We start from the raw sequence: 22,329 nt of genomic DNA on the forward strand, positions 1-22,329 counted from the left end.
CACTTAAGATTTTCTAAATCACTTAAGTATTCGATTCTCAAGTCGAAAGGATGAATTTGAATTCCCTTTAATTTTCTTCATATTTCTATTTCTTTTCTCTAACTTTCTCTTCTAGCTCCCAAGAAGAAAGTTTCTCTCTAACTTTCTCTGTTTTTTTCCATCATTCTCTCTTTTGTTGTAGAAACTGATTAGTTTAGGCCACTAATTGTTTCATTACCTTAAGTGACCATGTTTAACTCAAACTAATCATGCTTAGTCTCTAAGAAAAAGAATTTTCTGAATAATTATAGCTTAATGATCTTAGTTTAACTTAAGCACCTCAGTTAACGTTTTCCAAATCGCCTAAGTGTTCAATTCTAGAGTCCAAAAGGATGAGTTCGAATTCCCTCTAATTTTCTTCCTATTTCTCTTTTTCATTTCTCTAACTTTTTCTTCTAGCTCACCAGAAGAAAGCTTCCCTATGACTTTCTCCATCTTTCTCCATCGTTTTCTCTTTTGTTATAGGAACTAATTAGCTTAGGACACTAATTATTTCATTAGCTTAAGTTGCCAAGTTTAACTCAAACTAATCATACTTAGTCTCTAAGAAAGAGAATTATTGAGAAATTGCAACTTAACGATATTAGTTTAACTTAAATACCTCACTTAAAGTTTTCCAAATCGCCTAACTATTCAATTCCCAAGTCCAAAAGGATGAATTTGAATTTCCTTTCATTTTCTTCTTGTTTTTCTTTCTTTTCTAACTTTCTCTTCTAGCTCTTAAGAATAAAGTTTCTCTCTAACTTTATTTGTCCTTCCCCATAATTCTCTCTTTTGTCTTTCTCCATAATTCTCTCTAACTTTATTTGGCAACTAATTGTTTCATTAGCTTAAGTGACCGAGTTGAACTCTAACTAATCACGCTTAGTCTCTATAAAAGAGAATTTATTGATTAATTATAGCTTAACGATTTTAGTTAAACTTAAGTACCTCATTTAAGGTTTTCTAAATCTCTTATGTGTTCAATTCTCAAGTCCAAAAGGATAAATTTGAATTTCCTTTGGTTTTCTTCCTATTTCTCTTTCTTTTCTCTAACTTTCTCTTCTTTCTATAAAGAAGAAAATTTCTCTCTAACTTCTCCGTTTCTCACCATCCTTCTCTCTTTTGTAGTAGGAACTAATTAGCTAAACCCAGTAGTTGTTTCATTTGCTTGTCATTTGCTTAATGACCAAGTTAAACTCAAACCAATCATGCTTAGTCTCCAAGAAAAAGAATTTATTAATTAATTGTAGCTTAACGATCTTAGTTTAACTTAAACACCTCACTTAAGGTTTTCTAAATCGCCTAAGGGTTCAATTCTCAACTCCAAAAGGATGAATTTGAATTCCCCTTCATTTTCTTCCTATTTCTCTTTTTCTTTTCTTTAAATTTCTCTTCTAGCTCTCAAGAAGAAAGTTTATGTCTAACTTTTTTCGTCTTTCTCCATCCTTCTCTCTTTTGTTGTTAGAACATTAGTTAAGGACACTAATTATTTCATTAGCTTAAAGGGCCAAGTTTAATTCAAACTAATCATGCTTAGTCTCTAAGAAAGAGAATTTACAAAGTAATTATAGCATAACGATCTGAGTTTAACTTAACCACCTCACTTAAGGTTTTCTAAATTACCAACGTGTTCAATTCTCAAGTCCAAATGAATGAATTTGGATTCCCTTTGATTTTCTTCATGTTTCTCTTTATTTTCTCTAACTTTCTCTTATAACTCTTAAGAAGAAAGTTTTTCTCTAACTTTCTACGTCTTTCTCCAACCTTCTATCTTTTGTTGTGGGAACTAATTAGCTTAGTCCACAAATATGTTTCATTAGCTTAACTAACCAAGTTTAACTCAAACCAATCATGGTTAGTCTTTAAGAAAGGGAATTACTAAGTAATTATAGCTTAACAACTTGGTTTAACTTAAGCACCTCACTTTAGGTTTTCTAAATCACCTAAGTTTTCAATTCTGATGTCCAAAAGGATGAATTTGAATTCCCTTTGATTTCCTTCATGTTTCCCTTTATTTTCTCAAACTTTCTTCTCTAGCTCTTAAGAAGAAAGTTTACATCTAACTTTCTCTGTCTTTCTCTAACCTTCTCTCTTTTGTTGTAGGAACTAATTACCTTAGGCCACAAATTGTTTTATTAGCTTAACTGGCCAAGTTTAACTCAAACTGATCATGTTTAGTCTCTAAGAAAGAGAATTTACTGAGTTCTAATTACCTTAGGTCACAAATTGTTTCATTAGCTTAACTGGCCAAGTTTAACTCAAACTAATCATGCTTAGTCTTTAAGAAAGAGAATTTACTTAGTAATTATAGCTTAACAATCTTAGTTTAACTTAAGCACCTCACTTAAGGTTTTCTAAATCACCTAAGTGTTCGATTCTCTTGTCCAAGAGGATGTATTTGAATTCCTTTTGATTTTCTTCCCATTTCTCTTTCTTTTCTCTAACTTTCTCTTCTAACTCTCAAGAAGAAAAGTTTCTCTCCAACTTTCTCCGTCTTTCTTCGTGTAGACACCCCATTTTTGACCGCCCTTAAGACTTTGGCGCTACTGATGGTTTACTTGGTGGTGAAAGTTGTGCAGTGCCAAATGGTCGATTTCTTCAGCAATGAGAGTCAAATCCTAATATCACACCCCATTTTTTGACCAAAAGATTTTAGATCTTAAAATCCTCTCTTTCAAAACACTTTTGAAAAAGTTCCTACGATGTTCCAACGCTCGCATTTTGTTTAATGTTGCGCTTTTCGGTAAACCGAGCAAAGACAAAGTGGAAATGAATGAAAGAAAGATGAAATTTTTAAAAAATCTTTCAAAACACCTTGTTTAGGGGTTTGGTGTTGAAGAAAAAAGGAGTTGAGGGAAGAAACCTAGTTGAGGAAGAAGTTGGGCATGAATCGTTAAGAGAGAGACGAGCAGTCCTCGCTAAATCGGGCCTATCCACTTGTATACTTGGATTTCAGCTATGAGGCTGCCACCATTGGAAAGCTTACTTCTGGGGCTTCATTTTAGACACAAGAATGACCTACAAAGGAGTTTAGATGAAGGAGTTATACCCATTTAAAGTCGGACCTGCAGAGCAGAATTTGCAGTCGGCCACAGAAGTGGCCGGTCGGCCAACAAAGTAGCAAGTCGGCCAAAAAGATGGCCGGTCGGCCAGAAATGTCCAGAAAACTCAGAATTTGCAAATCTTTTCCCTCCAGCTGTTCTACACAAGCTCCAGCTGTCCCAATTCAGATATTTTCGACCAAAGCTTTTGCTTTTGCTATGTATGGAGGCTATATCTCATATTTTGCAAGGTTAGAACATATTGAAGGGTGAGAAAATTTGGGAGCTTCTCACTCTAGAATCCTCTCTCTCTAGAAGATTTGTGAGCAAATTCTCCCCTCTCTCTAGAATTCTCTTTTTCTCCTCTTGTTTTAGGCTTAGAAGTGAGAATTTCCTACACTTTTGCAAAGAGACCTTAACCAAAGTTGATCATCTTTGGGCTGAGGTAGCTTGGGACTTTGTTTGAGCTCCAAAAGACTGATTTTGGCTGGTTTTGCTGTTGTGCTTCAAGGTGCTTCAAGGGTAAGCTTTTCCCCCTTTCAAGCTTGTTTTTGCACATTTGCTTTACCCTCCTTTTTCCATTGCCTTGGACTATTTTGAGGCTGGTTTTGTACTATAAAAAACTCTGATTTTGAGGTTCTAGAATGACGGTTTAAGCCTTGTTTGGCTAGGGGGTGTTTCCTCCCTTTTGCTTCTTGGCTTGTAAGGCCTTTTGAGCTATTTTTCAAGCTTTTCAAACAAATTCTTTTTGGCCTTAAAACCACTGAACTCCAAAGGAATTTTAGTGGGAGAAAACTTGTTTTGAGGTCCCAAATAGGAGAGGGTGGTCCCCTCTTCTCTTGTCTTGCTTGCTTGCTTGTCTTATTGGCTTAATTATTGAGCATGTTTTTCTAGCATGTGTTGGCTTGTTCTTAGCTTATTTTTGGCCTTATTTCAGCATGGCATAACTCTTTTTTGGCTTGGTTGAGTCACCTCATGCATGCTTCTTACACTTGTAGTGTAATCTTGCTATTTAGCCTTGCATGCTTGCTACTTTGGCTCATCATTCTAGCTTATTTTGGATATGCTCTCATATGCTTTTACTCTAGTTTTAGCATTCTTTAGCTCTTATTTTGGTTGGTGAGGTCACCTCTTGCTTGGTTTTTGCACTTGTAGTGCAATCTCACTCACTAGCCTAGCATACTTAGTGTTTTGGCCTATTGTTCTACCATGTGTATGCTCTACTCTAGCATGTTTTTGGCTATGTTTTAGCATGCTTTAGGTCTGATTTGAGTGGCCTTGGTCATGTATGGCTTGTCTTGTAGGGCTATAGTGTAATTGGCTTCACTAGTCTTGAGTTTTGAGGCCCTTAGCATGCTATATTTGTGATGTGTGCATGATATGGCATCATTGGCATGGTATTTCAGAGCATATACTTCCATCATACACTCCTATATATCGCTCTTTAAGTGCTTTTAAGAGTTAAGCCTTATGCCTCGTTTATGAGCCAATGCATGAACATCATTTTCTTACTTTTCATGCTATCTTCTCGGTTCATTTTAGCCACTATTTTGGCCTGCTATAGCTCTGTTTTGGGCTAGTTTAATCATTTGAGCATTGTATAGCATGCTTCTAGTGTAATGCACTTCACTAGCTTTGGCGTTCTTAGCTCTAAGCATATCTTGCATGCATCGTTTTCATGTTTTGATATCATTTAGCATACTATTTCAGTGCTGGAATGTATAGCATCACATGCCATCTTTCATTTGTTGTATCACTTTGAAAGAGGTCTTAAGCCCCTTGTTGGCTTAAGCATGGAATTGAGGCTCTCATGCCTAATGATTTTAGCGTTCTCTTGAGGGTTTCTACTAACCAAAAGCATGAGGTTTCTTCCATGCTCAAGGTGCTTGTGGCTTAGATCCTCTTTCAAAATTAGAGAACTCTCACTTTTGGACTTAACCGGTTAAAGGACTTATCGGTAATCTAAAATGAGTAAACAAAATGAATCAAAGTAAAACATGCCAAGATAACATGTTTGTGTTGCATTGCATGTGTTTGGATCGGACGTAAATCCAAACACAAGAAATGAGAGACGTTTCATACTTGAAGTGATGAAACGTGCCTCATTTCTTAGTCACCGACACCCTTGATCGTGCATGATAGGGTGGAGGTTCATCGAGTCTTGTTTATGCATTCATCAACTTGTACAAACTTGGCTTCTCGGCCATCGTGCATTGTAATGCTTGGTTAGTGGTCCGAGAGTCGAACACCACACTCCTTTGAGCTTAAGATATGATAAGGAGTGTGGTGGTACACACATTTCTTTGCAAATACACTGCCATGCCTCTGTTTGTGCTCTGCTGTAGCAAAATGAGGAAATTCAAGGAATTAGTGGCCGACCGGCCATCAAAGCTTGCCGACCGGACATCATTACTGGCCGATGGCCACCATCTCTGGCCGATCATCCCTCATCATGTTCCTAAGATGGGTCAGAATCAACCTGGAAGTTGGCACAATTTTCAGAGGTCTAAAGGTGTGCAAAAAGAGGCATCTTGAGGCAAGGCGGTGGATTTCCGAGAAGACGCGACCGAGCATGCATGCCTCTCTCGCCTACGAGGCCATTTTACCGCTTTACTAGCTAGTTGTAGTTAATTACACGTTTTGTAATTAATTAGTTTAATATGTGTTGTAATATTTAATTAGCTTAGATTAACTGGTTATTCAATTCATTTTGGTTTGTAATAATTAATTAGCTAAATTAGTTAATTAGTTAGCTTAATTAGCGTAGCTAGTTACCTCTCTTCCATTTGGACCCTCCGTCGAGAAGGCAAATGTTGTAATAAGTGTGCGTGTGTGTGTGTGAATGTTTTCCAACCTCACGTCTTTCTCCCTTTTACTTATCCGCTTCTGATAGTTAGTTTTAGAGCATGTTTCAATTAGCATACTTATACTTTGCATGCGTGCATCATTCATTCATATTGCATGCACCGGGCTCGGCACATCATTCAAATTATATTGTATTTCAATACCTATTTGAATACATGTATCAAGTGTTAAAAATCATATGCCATCTTAGATAGTCGAGCCTACTTAGTTGTATTTTGCATGTGTTGCATTAGGCATCTTGTATAATTAGGATCATGCATTGATTTCTAATTAGTTTATGTTTTGGCTTGGAGTACACTGTGAGTGTTTATGCTTTAGCATCCTTGCATACATGTAAGTGACTGCCATGACAGCATGCTTGCCATGAGGCTATGTGCTTAAGTGATTAACTAAATGAATGCCTGTGGATGAAGGCTTCATTGCTTGAATTGGAACAATTCATCAAAATGTGCGTTTTAAGCCCACTTGTTTGTGGCAAATCATGTTTTAAGCCCACTTGAGGGTGGCAAATCCGCGCTTTAGCCTACTTGAAGGTAGCAACTTCAAACCATTTTCGAAAACAAACATGAGATGTTTTATTCCAATCCTTGCAATTGAGTCTATACTTGTGTGCTGTGCGCATCACATGTGTTTCCAATTCTAGATTAATAACCGAAATAAGAACACATGTGTTTATAAAAATAACATATTATGTTAGTAGAGGCCGATCCTTTGATCGGGCGAGCGGGGGTGCTCATTTCATGACCTTTCCCCCTCGTACCCAAGTTCTCGAGCCGAAGCAACTTTGGTGATGACAGGCACGTGGCCTTAGGCACGAGTCAAGGTTTCCTAAATTTCTCAAAATAAAATATTTAGGTGGCGACTCTGAAATCTGGCAAAACAGTCCATGTTTGGCGCTTTTTGATTAAAATCAATTTTCCAAAACGATTTGTCGGATTTGAACTCTTTGGTGATTTATCAGTCTTACATTGCACTTTGTGAGATTAGATTCAGAACCGTGACAGGAGTCCAAACTATAGTAGCTAGAACCCAATTCGCGACCTCTCCGAAAAGGGGGCGTGCGGAGCGAGTTCGGGTGGTCTACACTCCGTTCTTCTCTCTTTTGTTGTAGAAACTAATTAGCTTACTATTTACCCCAAAAAAAAAACTAATTAGCTTAGGCCACTAATTATTTCATTAGTTTTTGTGACCAAGTGTAATTCAAACTAATAATGCTTAGTCTCTAGGAAATATAATTTACTGAGTAATTGTAACTTCAAGATATTAATTTAACTTAACCACCTCACTTAAGATTTTTTAAATCTCCTAAGTGTTCAATTCTCAAGTCTAAAAAGATAAATTTCATTTTCCTTTGATATCTTCTTGTTTCTTTTTCTTTTCTCTGATCTTTCTCCTTTATCTCTGAAGAAGAAAGTTTCGCTCTATTTTCTCCGTCTTTCTCCATCCCTATCACTTTTGTTGTAGAAATTAATTAGTTTGGACCACTAATTGTTTCATTAGTTTAAGTGATTAAGTTTAACTCAAACTAATCATATTTAGTCTCTAAAAAAGAGAATTTATTGAGTAATTATTATTTAACGATATTAGCTACCTCACTGAAGATTTTCTAAATCACCAAGTATTTAATTCTCCAGTATAAAAAGATAATTTTAAATTCTCATTAATTTTCTTTCCGTTTCTTTTTTCCTTTCTCTGACTTTCTCCAAGTGCTTGATGCGTAGCTGTACCTTCTTGGCAATGCACATGTACTCTATTTTGGGATATTTTGTTTCCTATTCTATTATATAGCTATATAGTTGAGGGGTCTTATGTAGTTCCACTTAAGAGTGATTTATGGAATTTTAGCTCTTTAAGATCTAAGGCCAAGTTTGGGTACTTCTAAAAAAGTCAAAAAGTCAAAAAGTTACTCAAAAAGTTAAAAAGTTAACACTATTCACCAAAAGTCAACAATTACGGCTGCACAACTCCCAATTCAAATTTTTCCCTACAAATCAATTTTTACAATTTTTTATTACACATTTTTCAATAAAAAGTCAAAAAGTTAACCCAAACTTCCATATTTTCAACCTCAACTTTTTAGTCCAAAAAGACAAAAAGTGCACTTTTTTAGTCTTCCCAAACTTGGCCTAAATTTCAGAGGTGATCCCGCTGTAATTAGACTTTTTTTTCTTTATTATTCAATTAAATGGGACAATCTTTAAAATTACCATTAACAAAAGTTGATTTTAATTTTCCAATTGACTTAAGTCAAGTTTGACAATCCTAAAAAAAGATAAAAACTTAAAAAATTACTAAAAAAGTTAAAAGTTATCACTATTTATTAAAAGTCAAAAATTACGACTGTACAATTTTTAATCTTAATTTTCCTCTACACATTAATTTATTTAATTTTTTAATATATATTTTTTTATAAAAAATTAAAAAATTAACCTAAACATTCATATTTTTTTCTCAATTTTTTAATCTAAAAAAATAAAAAATACACTTATTTAAGACATTCCAAACAACTCTTACGGTAACCTCATATTGGTAACCACAAAGTGGACCAGCCTATTGAGCGTGAATCATGGATTGGCAGTGACTGTTAGTCTTTGCACAAGAAAAAGTCTGTTGAATGAGTTAAAGAGGAAAAGAAAGATTATTGGGTGGTTAGGGGCATTAACTTATATTATTTATTATTTGATATTTATTAAATTATTTTTTAAAAAACTTAGAAAAAATATTAAATTTTATTATTTTAACCAATAAATATTAACTTAGGAGACAACATAAATTTGTCTAAAACCATCAAATAATTTTCCAAAAACAGTGAACATTATCAGAAAAGTATTACCCTATTCAGCACGGTGCTTACTAGTTGCGCTAGTACCGTTAAGAAATAATAATAGGATATATTATAAATGCACTATTAAGATTTATTTAAAATATAAATTATCTATTATAATTTAAAATTTTATAAATATTTCTTTTAAGAATTTTTTATTTATCAGAATTAACTGAAAAAATTAAATTCTAACTGTTTTCCTAATAAAATAATAAAATTATTTAAATTATTAAATAAAATAAATTTTTAACATCATTAAAAATTGTTAATTTACCTAATAATTTATTAATAAAAAAGAATACTTGTTATGAAATTAGAAAATCTCAAGTGATGGAATGTAATTTCTAAAATCAAAAAGGTCAATTTAAAATTTAAACAAATTTCAAGAAGTATATTTATAATATATTCATAATAATAATAATAATATCAAGGCCAAGTTCATTGTTTGGAAATATGAAGATCTTGTTACGGGAGGAGAGTATTAGAAATGCACTGAAACATTGGCTCAACAATATTCCAAGTGATAAAATCCGCAATTTTGTTCTCAAACTTAGATCTTTTTTATGTTAGAAATTGGACGTCCATGTGGCATGACCTTTTGAACTTTTTGAACCTGAACCTTTTGAATCTTATCCATGTAAGTTTGAATTTTAATTCAAAATTTATTTGGATAATCATTCAGGATATTTATATCGATCATATCAATAGATATGGATAGATGGATAGATAGATATTAGTGGTTATATATCTGATATATATTTTAAATAATATATTGATATATAAGATACGTATATCAGATATGTTTTGTGGTTTTTTTTACCCATAACCTTCATTCCCGGACTCTCTCTTTCTGACTCTCTCCCATTAAACAACGATCAAGCCATTTTGCACTGTGACTTATGTAGGTGATATTCATTTTGTAATATCACTCCACTGCTGAGTTGGTTGTTCACTTTCTGGAAGCACGTGATTTGCCCACAAGATCCTTCACTTCAAACTCTGCTAAAAGGTATGTAAATCAAATTACTCATCCGCTGCGTTTTATACTTTGATTTACATTGGTATCAAAGCGAATATGGGTATTTTCGTGTTTTCTTTATTCATGTGTATAATTTTATATAAGCATGTACACATTATATACATGAATATTAATAAAGCAGAATGATGTCTTCTCTCATTATTAAGAGCATAAAATACCTATTTTTATGTTCATTAATGTCATTTTTAATACCATAAATGATTTTATTTTGAAAAATGGAGTCTGGCAATACCGAAATAGGACCAGAAAACACCTTGGAAGGCAGCGCGTGGTCCTCACGCGCCACCTGACGCCGAGAGCCGCTTCCACGCGCCATCACGCGCGCACCATCCGCGCCACGCATGCGCGCAGTGCGCTGAGCCGCGCCGTTTTCCTCCCCGGCTTGGCTGCTAATGCATAAGGCTCTGTTTGTTCTGTTTTAAATTCTGAATCGCGTTAAATGGTCATAATTAATTGGTTATAGCTTTGTTTTAAGCGTGGTTGGTACCGTTAGACTCAGAATTAAATTTTTTATCTTCTATAAAATTTTGAAAATTTTATGAAAATAAAAAAATATTTTTCCTGAAATAATAATTCATTATTTCTGGTTTAAAATGCATCTGGTGTTGCATGATTAAGTTTCTAGGGTTGAATTTTTTATTGTAGACTACTGTTGTAGTTTACTATTTATTGGTATAGTTATTGCTTTTTACCAAATTCTAGAATATTTATTTCTAATTTTATGTGTGTTTATTAGTTATTTAAAATTTCAGAAAATACCAAAAAATTCCAGAAAATTTCAGAAGTGATATAGTTTCTGTTATGGCATAATTTGAATATTAAATACAGTATATTATTATTTTTTGCCTAGAGTTTCTAATATGTTGTAATTAGAATAGCATGATTAATTGTTATTTGTTTAAATTCCATTATTAATTGAGACATAGCATGAGTTGGTTGTGAATCTACATTATGATGCTATTGTATGTAATTAGAATTTTTTATCATGCTTTTAGACATGCCATAGCTTGTGGGAGGTTATTCGGTTAAGAGAAATCTTTGTAGATTAACTCCCGAAAACCAATATTTTGCGCATAAATTAAATTAAATTTTTGATAATTGTCACCTGTGACGCAAGAGATAATTACGAGCATAGTGGATTTTTGATCTTGCGACTTGTGTAATATTGTCACTATTTAATTTAGATTTTTGCGGCAAAATTATATTATGCTAATCAAATTAATCCCAATGCGAATTTCTCTCTAAATTGACTTAGCTTATGGAAGTTAATTTGGTTGACCTAGACTTAGTAGAGATGTTTAAATGTGAACAATGTAATCCTATTCTTTAGATGAGCAAAAGTCTTGGAGATTTTAGGTCAGACCTTCATTGAGCCAAATCAAGGAAACATGACTCAAAGTCGCCGTGGTTTTGTTGCCTTGTTTGGCATAATAAAAACTAATGTGTGCGCTATGGTTAGCTGCATGCTACGTAGTTTTGGTTGGCGAGTTTTGAAATTATGAAATTAGTAAGCTCTCAATAGATCTCTATATGATCTTGACTATTGAGCTGCGCAGATTGACTTTGTAATTTGACTTGTAATGATGTTGCATCATTAGATGAAGTAACATTCAAGAGTCACGTCATCGAAGAAATGCGAGCTTAAATGAATTAGTCATTAAGTGTAAGACGAGTAGCCAGTATGAGCAGTTTTTTTTACTTTCTACCTAATTATTGGGAGTGGATGGAGCAAAATATCATGCACTATAATAGTGTGCATTGAAGTATCACTTGAAGTTAAAAGATTAGCGCTTGGTAGTAGCAAAATCTATTAACACTAAATGAAAAGATTAGCGCCAAGTGGCTGGAAAATCTATTAGCATTGCCAACTTGTCCAAGTTTGGACACTTACTGTTTCCACACTTGAGTGTGAGACATGAGGAGGTGCTTCTTTGTATAATTCCTTAGCTAGGCTAACGTTTTGAATAACATTTACCACTAAGCGCAAACGTTGCAGCATAGTAATGAAAAGGTCAAGGCCGACAAGGTTGTTATGACTCTAAGAATTTGGCGCATGGCTTGTGAGAGTATTGTGTTGAATTAGACTCCTTAGTCTAATTCGCGCTTAAGTTACTTCAGGAGCTGTCATAGTTGATAGCTTATTCTCTCCTTCTTGTGGATAGTAGAATTAATTGCAAGTAACTATGAAACAAGAAACAGAGATGGCAAGAGGAGTATCGTCATCTTTCAACTAGATGCATTAAAATGTATGGAGAATAAAATTGACTTGAAGGTGCAGAGGATTAGCACTTACTAGTTAAATTTGCGACTTAGGCGCACTTGATATCTCCATGACATCCTTTTATGATCTAGTGAATATGAATTAGTTGCGAGTCATTACCTAGTTGGGCCTAAACCTTTAAAACTTGTCTTCAAAAACTCACACATTAAGATGATTGGAATTAGTTTATGACATTGGACATAAACCAATGGCTTGTTGTACTTAATCACATTAATGAGAAGATGACATGGATGGTTTGAGTAGGCCCTTTCGGGCCCACTCGCTTGTGACATCCTGCTCTCATATGAATGTGTAACTTTGTTCGCAATAGTTGCGCACAAGTAAGTAGCAAAGCCGTAGAAGGTCATTTGTATTGGCACATTTAGTCCACTATGATATTTGTGACTAGATATGTGTAAGGGTATGATAGCTAAGCCTCAATCTCGACACATTTATAGATTACGATACGCATCTGAGTCAAGACTATTTGATCTTCCATAAGTCAAAAGTTTTGAGATGATTTTTGACATTGCACATATGAGGTTGAAATCAATTAGATAACAGCTTTCGTGCTTTTAGTTTTGACCAAGGTGGCGAGTATCTATTTGAGTTATTTTAGAAAACTCTGTGGAGAGAAATGGATGCTTAGAAAATTGATTATTCCTAACACTCAACAACACAATGGTGTAGTAGAGATAAGGAATTAAGTATTGTTAATGTTAGGTGGATGATGGCGCAAAATGTTTCCTAATTGGGAATTGCACTTTAGTTTGTTGCCTATATCCCTAACTAAGTGCCCTTCATATCAGATTTTACACTCCATTTAAGTAATGGGTTAGCAGAGAGCCATTTGTGGGCGAACTGTAACCATCAAAGTTGCTTATCCTTATTTTACTTCTCATAAGGTTGCGAAGTTAAGACCTAGGGTTCTATAGTGTATTATTGTATGTTGTCTTATAAACACATAGGGTTATGTGGCGCATTATTGTATGCTGTCATGTAAACCCTCCGGGTCATGTGTATATAGGTAAGCAGCTTTGTGGTAGTGTAACTAAGTCACATAAAGTTTTCTTAATAAAGGTGACGTGAATAGAGTTTTGGAACTCTATAAGATAGAGAATTCTAAGCATAGCGCTTTATGTAGCCTAGTTAAGAATGGAAAGAAATTTCCAATATCCTAGGGACAGTGGGAGCGATGTGCCTACTAATGGATTAATCCGTTAGAGAAGAATACTCTACATTCTTAGTTGCGTGGTAGCGATTGTGAAATTTTTCCACGTCATCACTGGGTGATTGAGAGAGAAACATTCATGATTGCTCCGCAAGATGATAAAGAGCCTAGGATAATGCCAAAGGCTCTAGTCCCCTGTTTTTAGAAAGTGTATTAATGTTGTGCAGTTTAAGACAAAGTCTTTGAGGATTAACCATTTCTATAATTTGGTTGATTTTCCATTATGACACGAAACTGTTCTAAAGTTATGCGTAATTTGGATAGTCATTGCTGAGGCATAAGGCTCCCTAGATACCGAAAAGTCGCACCATTGAGGAAAGTGTAGACCATGAGAAGACTTCCTCCTGGGAAGTGAGGTTATTTTGACTTAGGCTATGATTGACATAAGTTCGGAACATTGATTTGTAGACATTGTGACCCAACTTTCTCGTTAGAGAATTGGATAAGTAGATCCGTAGGGATTTACCTTCTCCTTTTATGGTGAAAAGTTAAGAGCGCAAAAAGGTTGCTAGTTCCAATAAATCTTTTACAGCCTAAAACAGTTATCCAAATAGTGGTTCTTAGATTTCGTCAAGCCATGATAGGCCGACGATGATTGATGAAGACCACTAAGGTATGATCAATGGTCCAAAAAGAACTTTTTCCTTACTTAGTCATTATGAGTCAGGAATTTATAAGGTTGTCGCCACCTAGGGTGGGCAGTCCTCTATTTTAGATATGATGGACATGGGTGATGTAATTTATATGCTCGGATGTATGATCCTTAGGGATTGTTTTGGAAAAATTTTCGGTTTGTCTTCGATGACTTACATAAGGAATATTCTAGAATGATTCTAGATGCAAAATTGCAAACCCATTGACTTACTTATCGGTAAAAGCCAGAGCCTTAGCTATTGAGTGTATCCTCGGATTGTCTTTGGGAGAAACAGATGACCTATATTTCTTGATTTTTTTTTTTTTTTTTTTTTGTGGGAGCCTGAAGTACGGTATGTGGGCGTATTCGGCATGATAAGTGTTATCTTTGGTAAATGGTCAACTGAGTTGTTTAGACATTGACCTTGCTCATTAGACTGTGGATAGAATGCTTTACTAGTAGTATATTAATTTGCTCCTTGTAAGATTCAATGCGCTAGTTGGGCGCATCTGCGCTAGTTGGGCGCATCAAGAATGAACGCAAATTGGTCACCAAAATATCTTTAGAGAGGTTATTGCGCAAGAGGTAGTGATCTTGAATCATTTCATATGAGGCGCATATGGAGGATTCCGTTGTATATGTTTATCACAAGAGGTGCTGATAAGGCTTATGTTTGGAATCTAGAATTGCGCAAGTTGTGGTCTTGTTTTTTAGATCGATCACTTATTTGTTGTGAGATGATGGGATGTTAACATTATTATGGTTTGTGTCATAATGATTAGCAGATGATGATGTCAGCAGGTAAGATTGGCTCACTCACACGAGCAATCGCCCTTGTTGCTTAGAAGCGAGCAAGGATAAGACTAGTGGTTTATTTTTATTTGGAGCCAAGAGAGGCTTAAATTATCCACTATGCATGTCGCCTTGGTTACAATCAAGATGAGGTCGTGTTGAGGACCAAACATGGATGTTAGTACCCACTTTCCATGTTTTGCCTGTTATGATTAGCCAGATGCGAGATCTCGTTTGGCGCCTAGAAGGCGAGCAAATAGAGAATTCGGGTTAGGCACTAGAAAGCGACTAGACTAAGATCTGTATGGTGTATCGAGTATGATGTCACTCTTTTGGAAGAGTTACTCCACTGTAACATGTATTCATACTATATGTGCTTGGCGACTGAGTAATGAGGTAAGAGAATGGGTCCCTGTTTCCTCACCATATGAGTCTTATGTGTCATTATTGATATGACTTTCATTTATGTACCCTTTTGTGACTTTTGACTATGTCATAAGGTAAGGAGTTGATGTTCTGCTACTTTGGTATGTTGTCTGCGGTCATGTATGATTCGGCCTTAAAGGACATCATTGAGAAAGCGATCAATCCTAAACTAAATGGCATGAGGGCAAAGGGAAGATCATCTAGTATTACACCATTGTTGTATATTCACTGTCGGCAACTCACATCGCTCTGTATGAGAAGCGGATTGAGTGTGAATATATTGCAAGAATTGAGAGGGTCAAATATGCTCTTTTTGAGGGATTAAAGATGTTTTTTGGACCGGTGTAATTAGATGGGTCTGGGGTATATGAGACACTATTTCTGTTCTTTTTGGGTTGATGTCTTTATGCTGGCTTATTTTGGGTTTCTAGTATAGAGGTGTTCTCAGCAGTCGCACGGTGCATTGACTAGTATGAGATTGTTCATTTTTTTGGGAGATTGAGATAAAGATGTGGCAGTGTCATGCCAACTCACGTGCGAGTGAGAAATGTTAGAAATTGGACGCCCATGTGGCATGACCCTTTGAACCTTTTGTACCTGAACCTTTTGAAACTTATCCATGTGGTTATATATCTGATATATATTTTAGATAATATATTGATATATAAGATACGTATATCAGATATGTTTTGTGGTTTTTTTTACCCATAACCTTCATTCCCGGACTCTCTCTCTCTGACTCTCTTCCATTAAACAACGATCAAGCCATTTTGCACTATGACTTATGTGGGTGATATTCATTTTGTAATATCACTCCACTGCTAAGTTGGTTGTTCACTTTCTGGAAGCACGTGATTTACCCACGAGATCCTTCACTTCAGACTCTGCTAAAAGGTATGTAAATCAAATTAATTATCTGCTGCGTTTTATACTTTGATTTACACTTCAAATGACAACAAAAGATTAAGACGACATAAAAATAAGGTCAAGTTAAAAAAAAATCAAAAAGTTATTCAAAAAGTTAAAAGTTATCACTATTCATCAAAAGTCAAAAAGTACGGCTGCACAACTCTCAATCCTAATTTTCCCCTACACACTAATTTATATAATTTTTTAATACATATTTTTCCATAAAAAGTTAAAAAGTTAACCAAATAACCATATTTTTTCCTCAACTTTTTAGTCCAAAAAATCAAAAAGTGCACTTATTTAGGACATCTCAAACAACCCCTAAATCTCAAACTGGTGGAATTTGAATTATCATCATATTTTATTGTTAAAGTTGAAACTCTCTGCTACTTTGCAAATTTTATTTTTTTAAAAAAATTATATAATATATTTTTAAAAAATAATTACAAATTTACTGAAAATTTTATGACTTCAATAAATTAAATTGATAAAATTTACTATTAGTCTGTATATATATATATATTTTTTTTATGTTGAATTACACTTATTTATAATTTCTCCTTTTATATTATTACACTTTTTACTCCTAAATTATTGCCAAATTATTTATTTAGTCTCTAAACTATTAAGTTTCTAAAATATTTAACTCGCATCTATTTATTCCGTATTAGAGTTTGATTTCTCAATCTTGTTAATAAAATTATATAAATATTAAATATACTGAAGAAGTAGAATTATATAATTTAAACAATAACATTTCACTACAAATAATATTAGAATAAAATAATACATTAATTAAGTTATAAAAAGAATTTAGCGAAAAAGGTAATACTTATAAATTATAAATGAAACCTGACATATAATACTAAATAAAGGCAAACACATAACCATTATAAAAGATAAGTAAAAAAAAAAATACTATAAATAACTACTCTTACCCTTATAAAGGAAATTCACTATAAGAACTGATACTCAATTTTCAAAGAAAAAATAAAAAAATCTAAGGTTTTTTTGAAATAAAATTCTAAATAGATAGATTTTTTTATTAATTTGTAATACTTATAGACTTATATTTTATTTTTGTAATCCTTTTAATGATTATATAGGTTTGGATTAAATATTTTAGATACTTGATATATTCAATCGATAGTTAGACCACATAGACTTTGATTTATATACTATAGAGATTTAATAAACTCAATCAATAATTTATGGAGTAGATAATTTAGCGATGAATGGGGGTCACTGCTGTGCTCTTAGCATAGCAGTGAATGTTATGCCTCAATTTGAGATATATACTATGAGCTTATTTTTATGATCCAAACCGTTCATATTGTAGGGTTTGTTCAGTATTTCATGCCTACTAAAAATTATATTAATCAAATATCAATAACTAAAAAGCTGTGCCTTTAGTTTTTTTTTATTTTTTGGTGACTTTTTTAGTTAAAAAAAAATTAACTTTTTTATGTAAAAAAATTAAAAAGCCAAAAAAATAATTTTTTTTGAGCTGGTTGTCAAAAGACCCAATAATTCACTATCCCAATCCAACAAGACCATTCCAGCAGGCAGCCAGCTGGTCCACATATTCATACAACCACCGTCTTGAAGAATTGTTTTTTGCCTGTCGACCCATCTTGCTAGACTTTGTCATAGATTAAGTTAGCCGTTGACTCAAATTATATAGTTCTTTCTTTCAGTTTATCATCAATCTCTCTTCAATTAACCATTCACTTTGATCGTAGCCACCGGAGTATAAAACTAAACAACATATATCCATAAAAGAAGAATTTCATTCTTTTTTATTAGACACAGAGACAGACAGACAGGATGGCACGCTTCTTCATCTTAATTTCATTATTCTCCCTCTCCCTAATTACTTTTTTGCATCCAGAAGCGGCAGCCCCCCCAATATTCGAACTAAAAAAATCAGGCTCGTCGGTATGGCACAACAACGATTCAATTAACATGAATGTTAGTGATGATGGATCAAGAGTGAGAGCTGTTCTGTCAAGAAAGTTGAGTCTTGGTTTTGTTTGTGGATTCTACAGCATTGACAACATCTCTTACTTGTTCTCAGTTATTGTCATTGGCGGAGGCAATCCTTCGGTGGTATGGTCCGCAAACACAGACCATCTTGTGCATGAGAACGCAACCTTACTACTGACTCCACAGGAGGGTTTAGTACTCCGAGATTCAGATGGATCCCAGGTGTGGTCGACCAACACATCAGGAAAGTCTGTAGCCGGAATGAACATGACTGCACTGGGCAACTTGGTTCTGTTTAATGACAAAGGGGTTATTGTTTGGCAGTCTTTTGACCATCCCACCGATGCATTGTTGTCTGGCCAAAGGTTTTATGAGGGTCAGAAGCTCATTTCAAGTACCTCTCCGACCAACTGGAGTCAGGGTTTGTACTATGCTACGTTGACCATGGACTTAGGCCTTACTGCATTCATCCGGGACGGTGAGGGCCAAAAACCACAGATGTATTATCAGATGGAGCCAAACCAAAGCTCAATTGATCAAATTTCACTCACAGCCACAGGCCATTGTCGACTTCTTAGAAACAATCAAGTCAACAGCAGCTCAAGAAATAGGGATGGATCAAATTATGCAGAGCTCCAAACAGGAGGATTCCTCGTGAACTTAGGAACAACATCATCTCAAGCCCAACAACAACAACAGCCCCTGGATTCAGTTATCGAGTACGTAAGACTCAATAGTGATGGCAGTTTAAAGTTATATAGGCACGACAATAGCAGTCGTCGGTTGAGTGAGATCGTGGATATGGTTAGCCAAGATCTCGGAGCCTGTCAATATCCTCGACACTGTGGGGACTATGGCTTATGCAAGGCAGGAAAATGTAGCTGTCCGCAAGGAGATGACGGGATTCAATATTTCCAACCTGCTGGTGGTGGTGGTGGTGGTGGTGGTGGTGGATGCTCCAGGATTACTCCATTGTCTTGCAAGCCTTCTCATGGTCAACAACAAGATCAGCTGATTGAAGTAATAAATGGGACTTACTTCAATGTCATTGATCCAACTGCAGCATTTCGAAACATCAAAAATATGGAGGAATGCAAACAAGCCTGTCTACGAAATTGCTCATGTGGTGCAGCCTTTTTCAGGTACGACAACAATATTTCAGATGGCTATTGTTATATGCCATCTGAGGTCCTATCAATTAGACAAGACGAAATTCCCAACTACAGTTTCAAATCAGCCACATATATTAAGGTAGAGAAACCTTCCAAGCTGGCACCAAACCCTGTGCCAGAGGGTAGACCTGCAGCTCCTCCACCTCTAAGAAACCGAAAAAGACTCATAGCAATAGTAAGTTCTGGATCAGCTGTCTTCCTCGTAATTCTCCTCTCGATTTTTATATTCCGGAAGAAACTTAGCAACAAGACTATCATAGAGGATGACCAATATTATATAAGGCAAGTTCCAGGAATGCCCGTGAGGTTTTCAAATGAAGAATTACGTGTGGCAACGAGGAATTTTAAAGAGAAACTTGGTGGTGGTGGATTTGGCTCTGTGTTCAAAGGAGTGTTGCAAGATGGAACTGAGGTCGCGGTGAAGAGATTGGATAAAATGGGACAAGCAATGAGGGAATTCTTAGCAGAAGTTGAAACGATTGGCAGCATTCACCATTTCAATCTAGTGAGGTTGATTGGATTTTCTGCAGAAAAGTCCTCCTGTCTTCTTGTATACGAATACATGATTAATAGGTCTTTGGACAACTGGATTTTCTCTAGAGACCAGAAACCTTGCCTTGATTGGGAAACCCGAAAGAAGGTTATTCATGACATAGCCAAAGGATTGGCTTATTTACACGAAGAATGTAGACAAAGAATTATTCATCTTGACATAAAACCCCAAAATATTCTCTTGGATGAAAATTTCAATGCCAAAATCTCCGACTTCGGGCTATCTAAGCTAATAGACAGAGATGAAAGCCAAGTCCTGACTACGTTGAGAGGAACTCCTGGATATATTGCTCCAGAGTGTGGACAATCAAGAATTACAGTAAAAGTTGACATCTATAGCTTTGGAATTGTTCTCCTTGAAATAGTTAGCGGCAGGAGAAATTTGGATCGGTCCCGGTCAGAATCTAGCAAACACTTGTTGAGTTTGTTGCAGAAGAAGGCAGAGGAGGATCAACTACTTGGGATTGTGGAAACTTTGGATGATGATGAGGAGGTGAGGGATCATAGAGAAGAAATGGTTAGGCTGATAAGGATTGCAGCTTGGTGTTTGCAAAATGATCACACAAGAAGGCCTCTCATGTCAACAGTAGTGAAGGTGTTGGAAGGAGTGATGGAGGTGGATCCAAACATCAACTACAAGTTCACCCATGCAATGGGATCTTCTTCTGTAGCAGATCACCTTGTTTCTTCAGCACCACAAGCATCTGTTCTTTCTAATCCTAGATGAAGAGCATCATCAATTAAGGTAAAATAAATAAAGCGGAGTTTATGCACTCCACCTTCAGGTTCAGCACTGAATTCTATTCAAACAGTATGCATGAAATTTTTGCTATCATATTTGCATTCCAAACATAAAATATTTTAGTAATTGAGATGTGAACTAAAATTAAACAAAAAGTCATTCAATCAATAGATATATTCTTGTTGACTAATGTATTATTGTGCTATTAAATTCATATCATACTCAATGGCTAATCAGTCAGACAATAAAATAAAACAAAAAAGCAATTATGGTGGTGGATACTTGTCTTCCAACATTTGTAATTTCAAACACCAAGGTTGTGTTTGGTAGAGTTTTCTAAATATGATTTGAAAATAGAGTTGTATTTTGAGTTTGTGAGTTTTGGAATTATGATTTGAGTGTGGAAAATTTGTTTGGTGAATGAGTTTTGAAAAGAGTTTTGAATTGAGTAAGAAATTTTTGATGTGACATATGATATTTAATACAAAAATTTACAACTCATAACCAAACACATAACAAAAGACCCCCATCATTCTCTCTCTAGTTTGAGAGCTTCTCTCTCTAAACTTTTCTCCCCCTAGGGTTTCCCGAGTTGGTGGCTGCTGGTGGTGGGAGAGGGGTTTCCGGCGACCTCCGGCCTCCTCTCCCCTCCCCTTACCCCTCTTTTGCTCTTTCCTTTCCTTTCTTTGCTTTCCCATAAGTTGGAAGTTTTGGCTTTCCATCCTCTCCCTCCTTTGTGAGGTGTTTTTCCCCCACCCATTCACTCCGAGAGTGGCCTTCTCAGATCCGTGCCTTCCCTGCCACCTTCTCCGCCTTTTCACCGCTGTCTTCTCCATAGCTTGATTTGCCGACGCTGGATTTGCCTTAGTCGCCGCCTTCACAGCCTCTTCTCCGCCACCTCTTGCTCGTCGGTCTTCTCCATTGCTGAATTTGCCGATGCTGCTACCGGATTTGTTTGATTGTGGGTCTGTTTGTTTGGTTTTAGTTTTGTTTGTTTTCTTTGTTTTTTTTTCCTTCGGTTTGTGTTGTTTCTGGATTTGTTTGGTTCTCTTAGAGTCCATCTGTGCGGATTTGTTTAGCTTACCCTCATTGTGGTTGGGATCTATGATTTATCTCGGACATGCTCTATTGCCGAATTTTTATGATCGGCTCTGCTTTGCAGTACAAGCACGAGTACGATATGTACGTCTGAATATTTTCATAGTTTTCTTCCTTAGTGCTTCTTGCATTATTTTCTCTTTATTTGGTGTAAGTTTTGGATTAAATGGACTCTTGTAAGTGTCGTTTTGGCTTTATTAAATGAAATATTTCTTCCGATCAAAAAAAAAAAAAAAACCAAATACATAACTCAAAATTTTATTCAAAACTCATAAATTTTTTTTAAAAATTCGAAAAATATTTTTTATTGAATATATAAAAATTAACATGTGTCAATTGCAAAAAAAAAAATATATATATATATATATATCTATAGCACTGTTCCGGTCATCTGGCTGGTCAACCGGTTAGCCCAAATTTTTCCGCCTTGGACAGAGTTTTCAAAGGTGAGTGGAATTAATTTTTGAAAATCGTAAACCAACACGGTGTACAAATCAAAGCCTGGAATTGACGTTCCAAAACTCTATCAAACAGAACCCAAAGTAGTTGTGGTTGCAGCCATAATTCATCAGTATCTTGAGGCATTTTAAGGAGAGAGAGCAGGGGATCGAGCTTGGCACTAGCAGTTTTCATCAACTATGTTGGCAATCACATTAAAAGATCTCAAGCTTGCTGATGAAATGGAGCTCCGAACCAATAGTTCCATCCATATATGTAGTTAGAAAAAGCCAGTGTAT

At 35.3% G+C, this 22,329-nt stretch overlaps 1 protein-coding gene across 1 annotated transcript; it reads left to right on the forward strand.

Annotated features, from left to right (window-relative positions):
* Window positions 1-17,610: 17,610 nt before the first annotated feature.
* On the forward strand, window positions 17,611-20,684 carry LOC114293000 (G-type lectin S-receptor-like serine/threonine-protein kinase SD2-5). Its single transcript, XM_082878654.1, has one exon. It carries the CDS (start codon window positions 17,870-17,872, stop codon window positions 20,477-20,479), a length of 2,610 nt encoding a protein of 869 aa, XP_082734780.1. The 5' UTR covers window positions 17,611-17,869; the 3' UTR covers window positions 20,480-20,684.
* Window positions 20,685-22,329: the final 1,645 nt, after the last annotated feature.

This window comes from Camellia sinensis, chromosome 7 (genome assembly GCF_055761805.1).
Source record: "Camellia sinensis isolate YWXY chromosome 7, ASM5576180v1, whole genome shotgun sequence".
Lineage (NCBI taxonomy): Eukaryota > Viridiplantae > Streptophyta > Magnoliopsida > Ericales > Theaceae > Camellia > Camellia sinensis.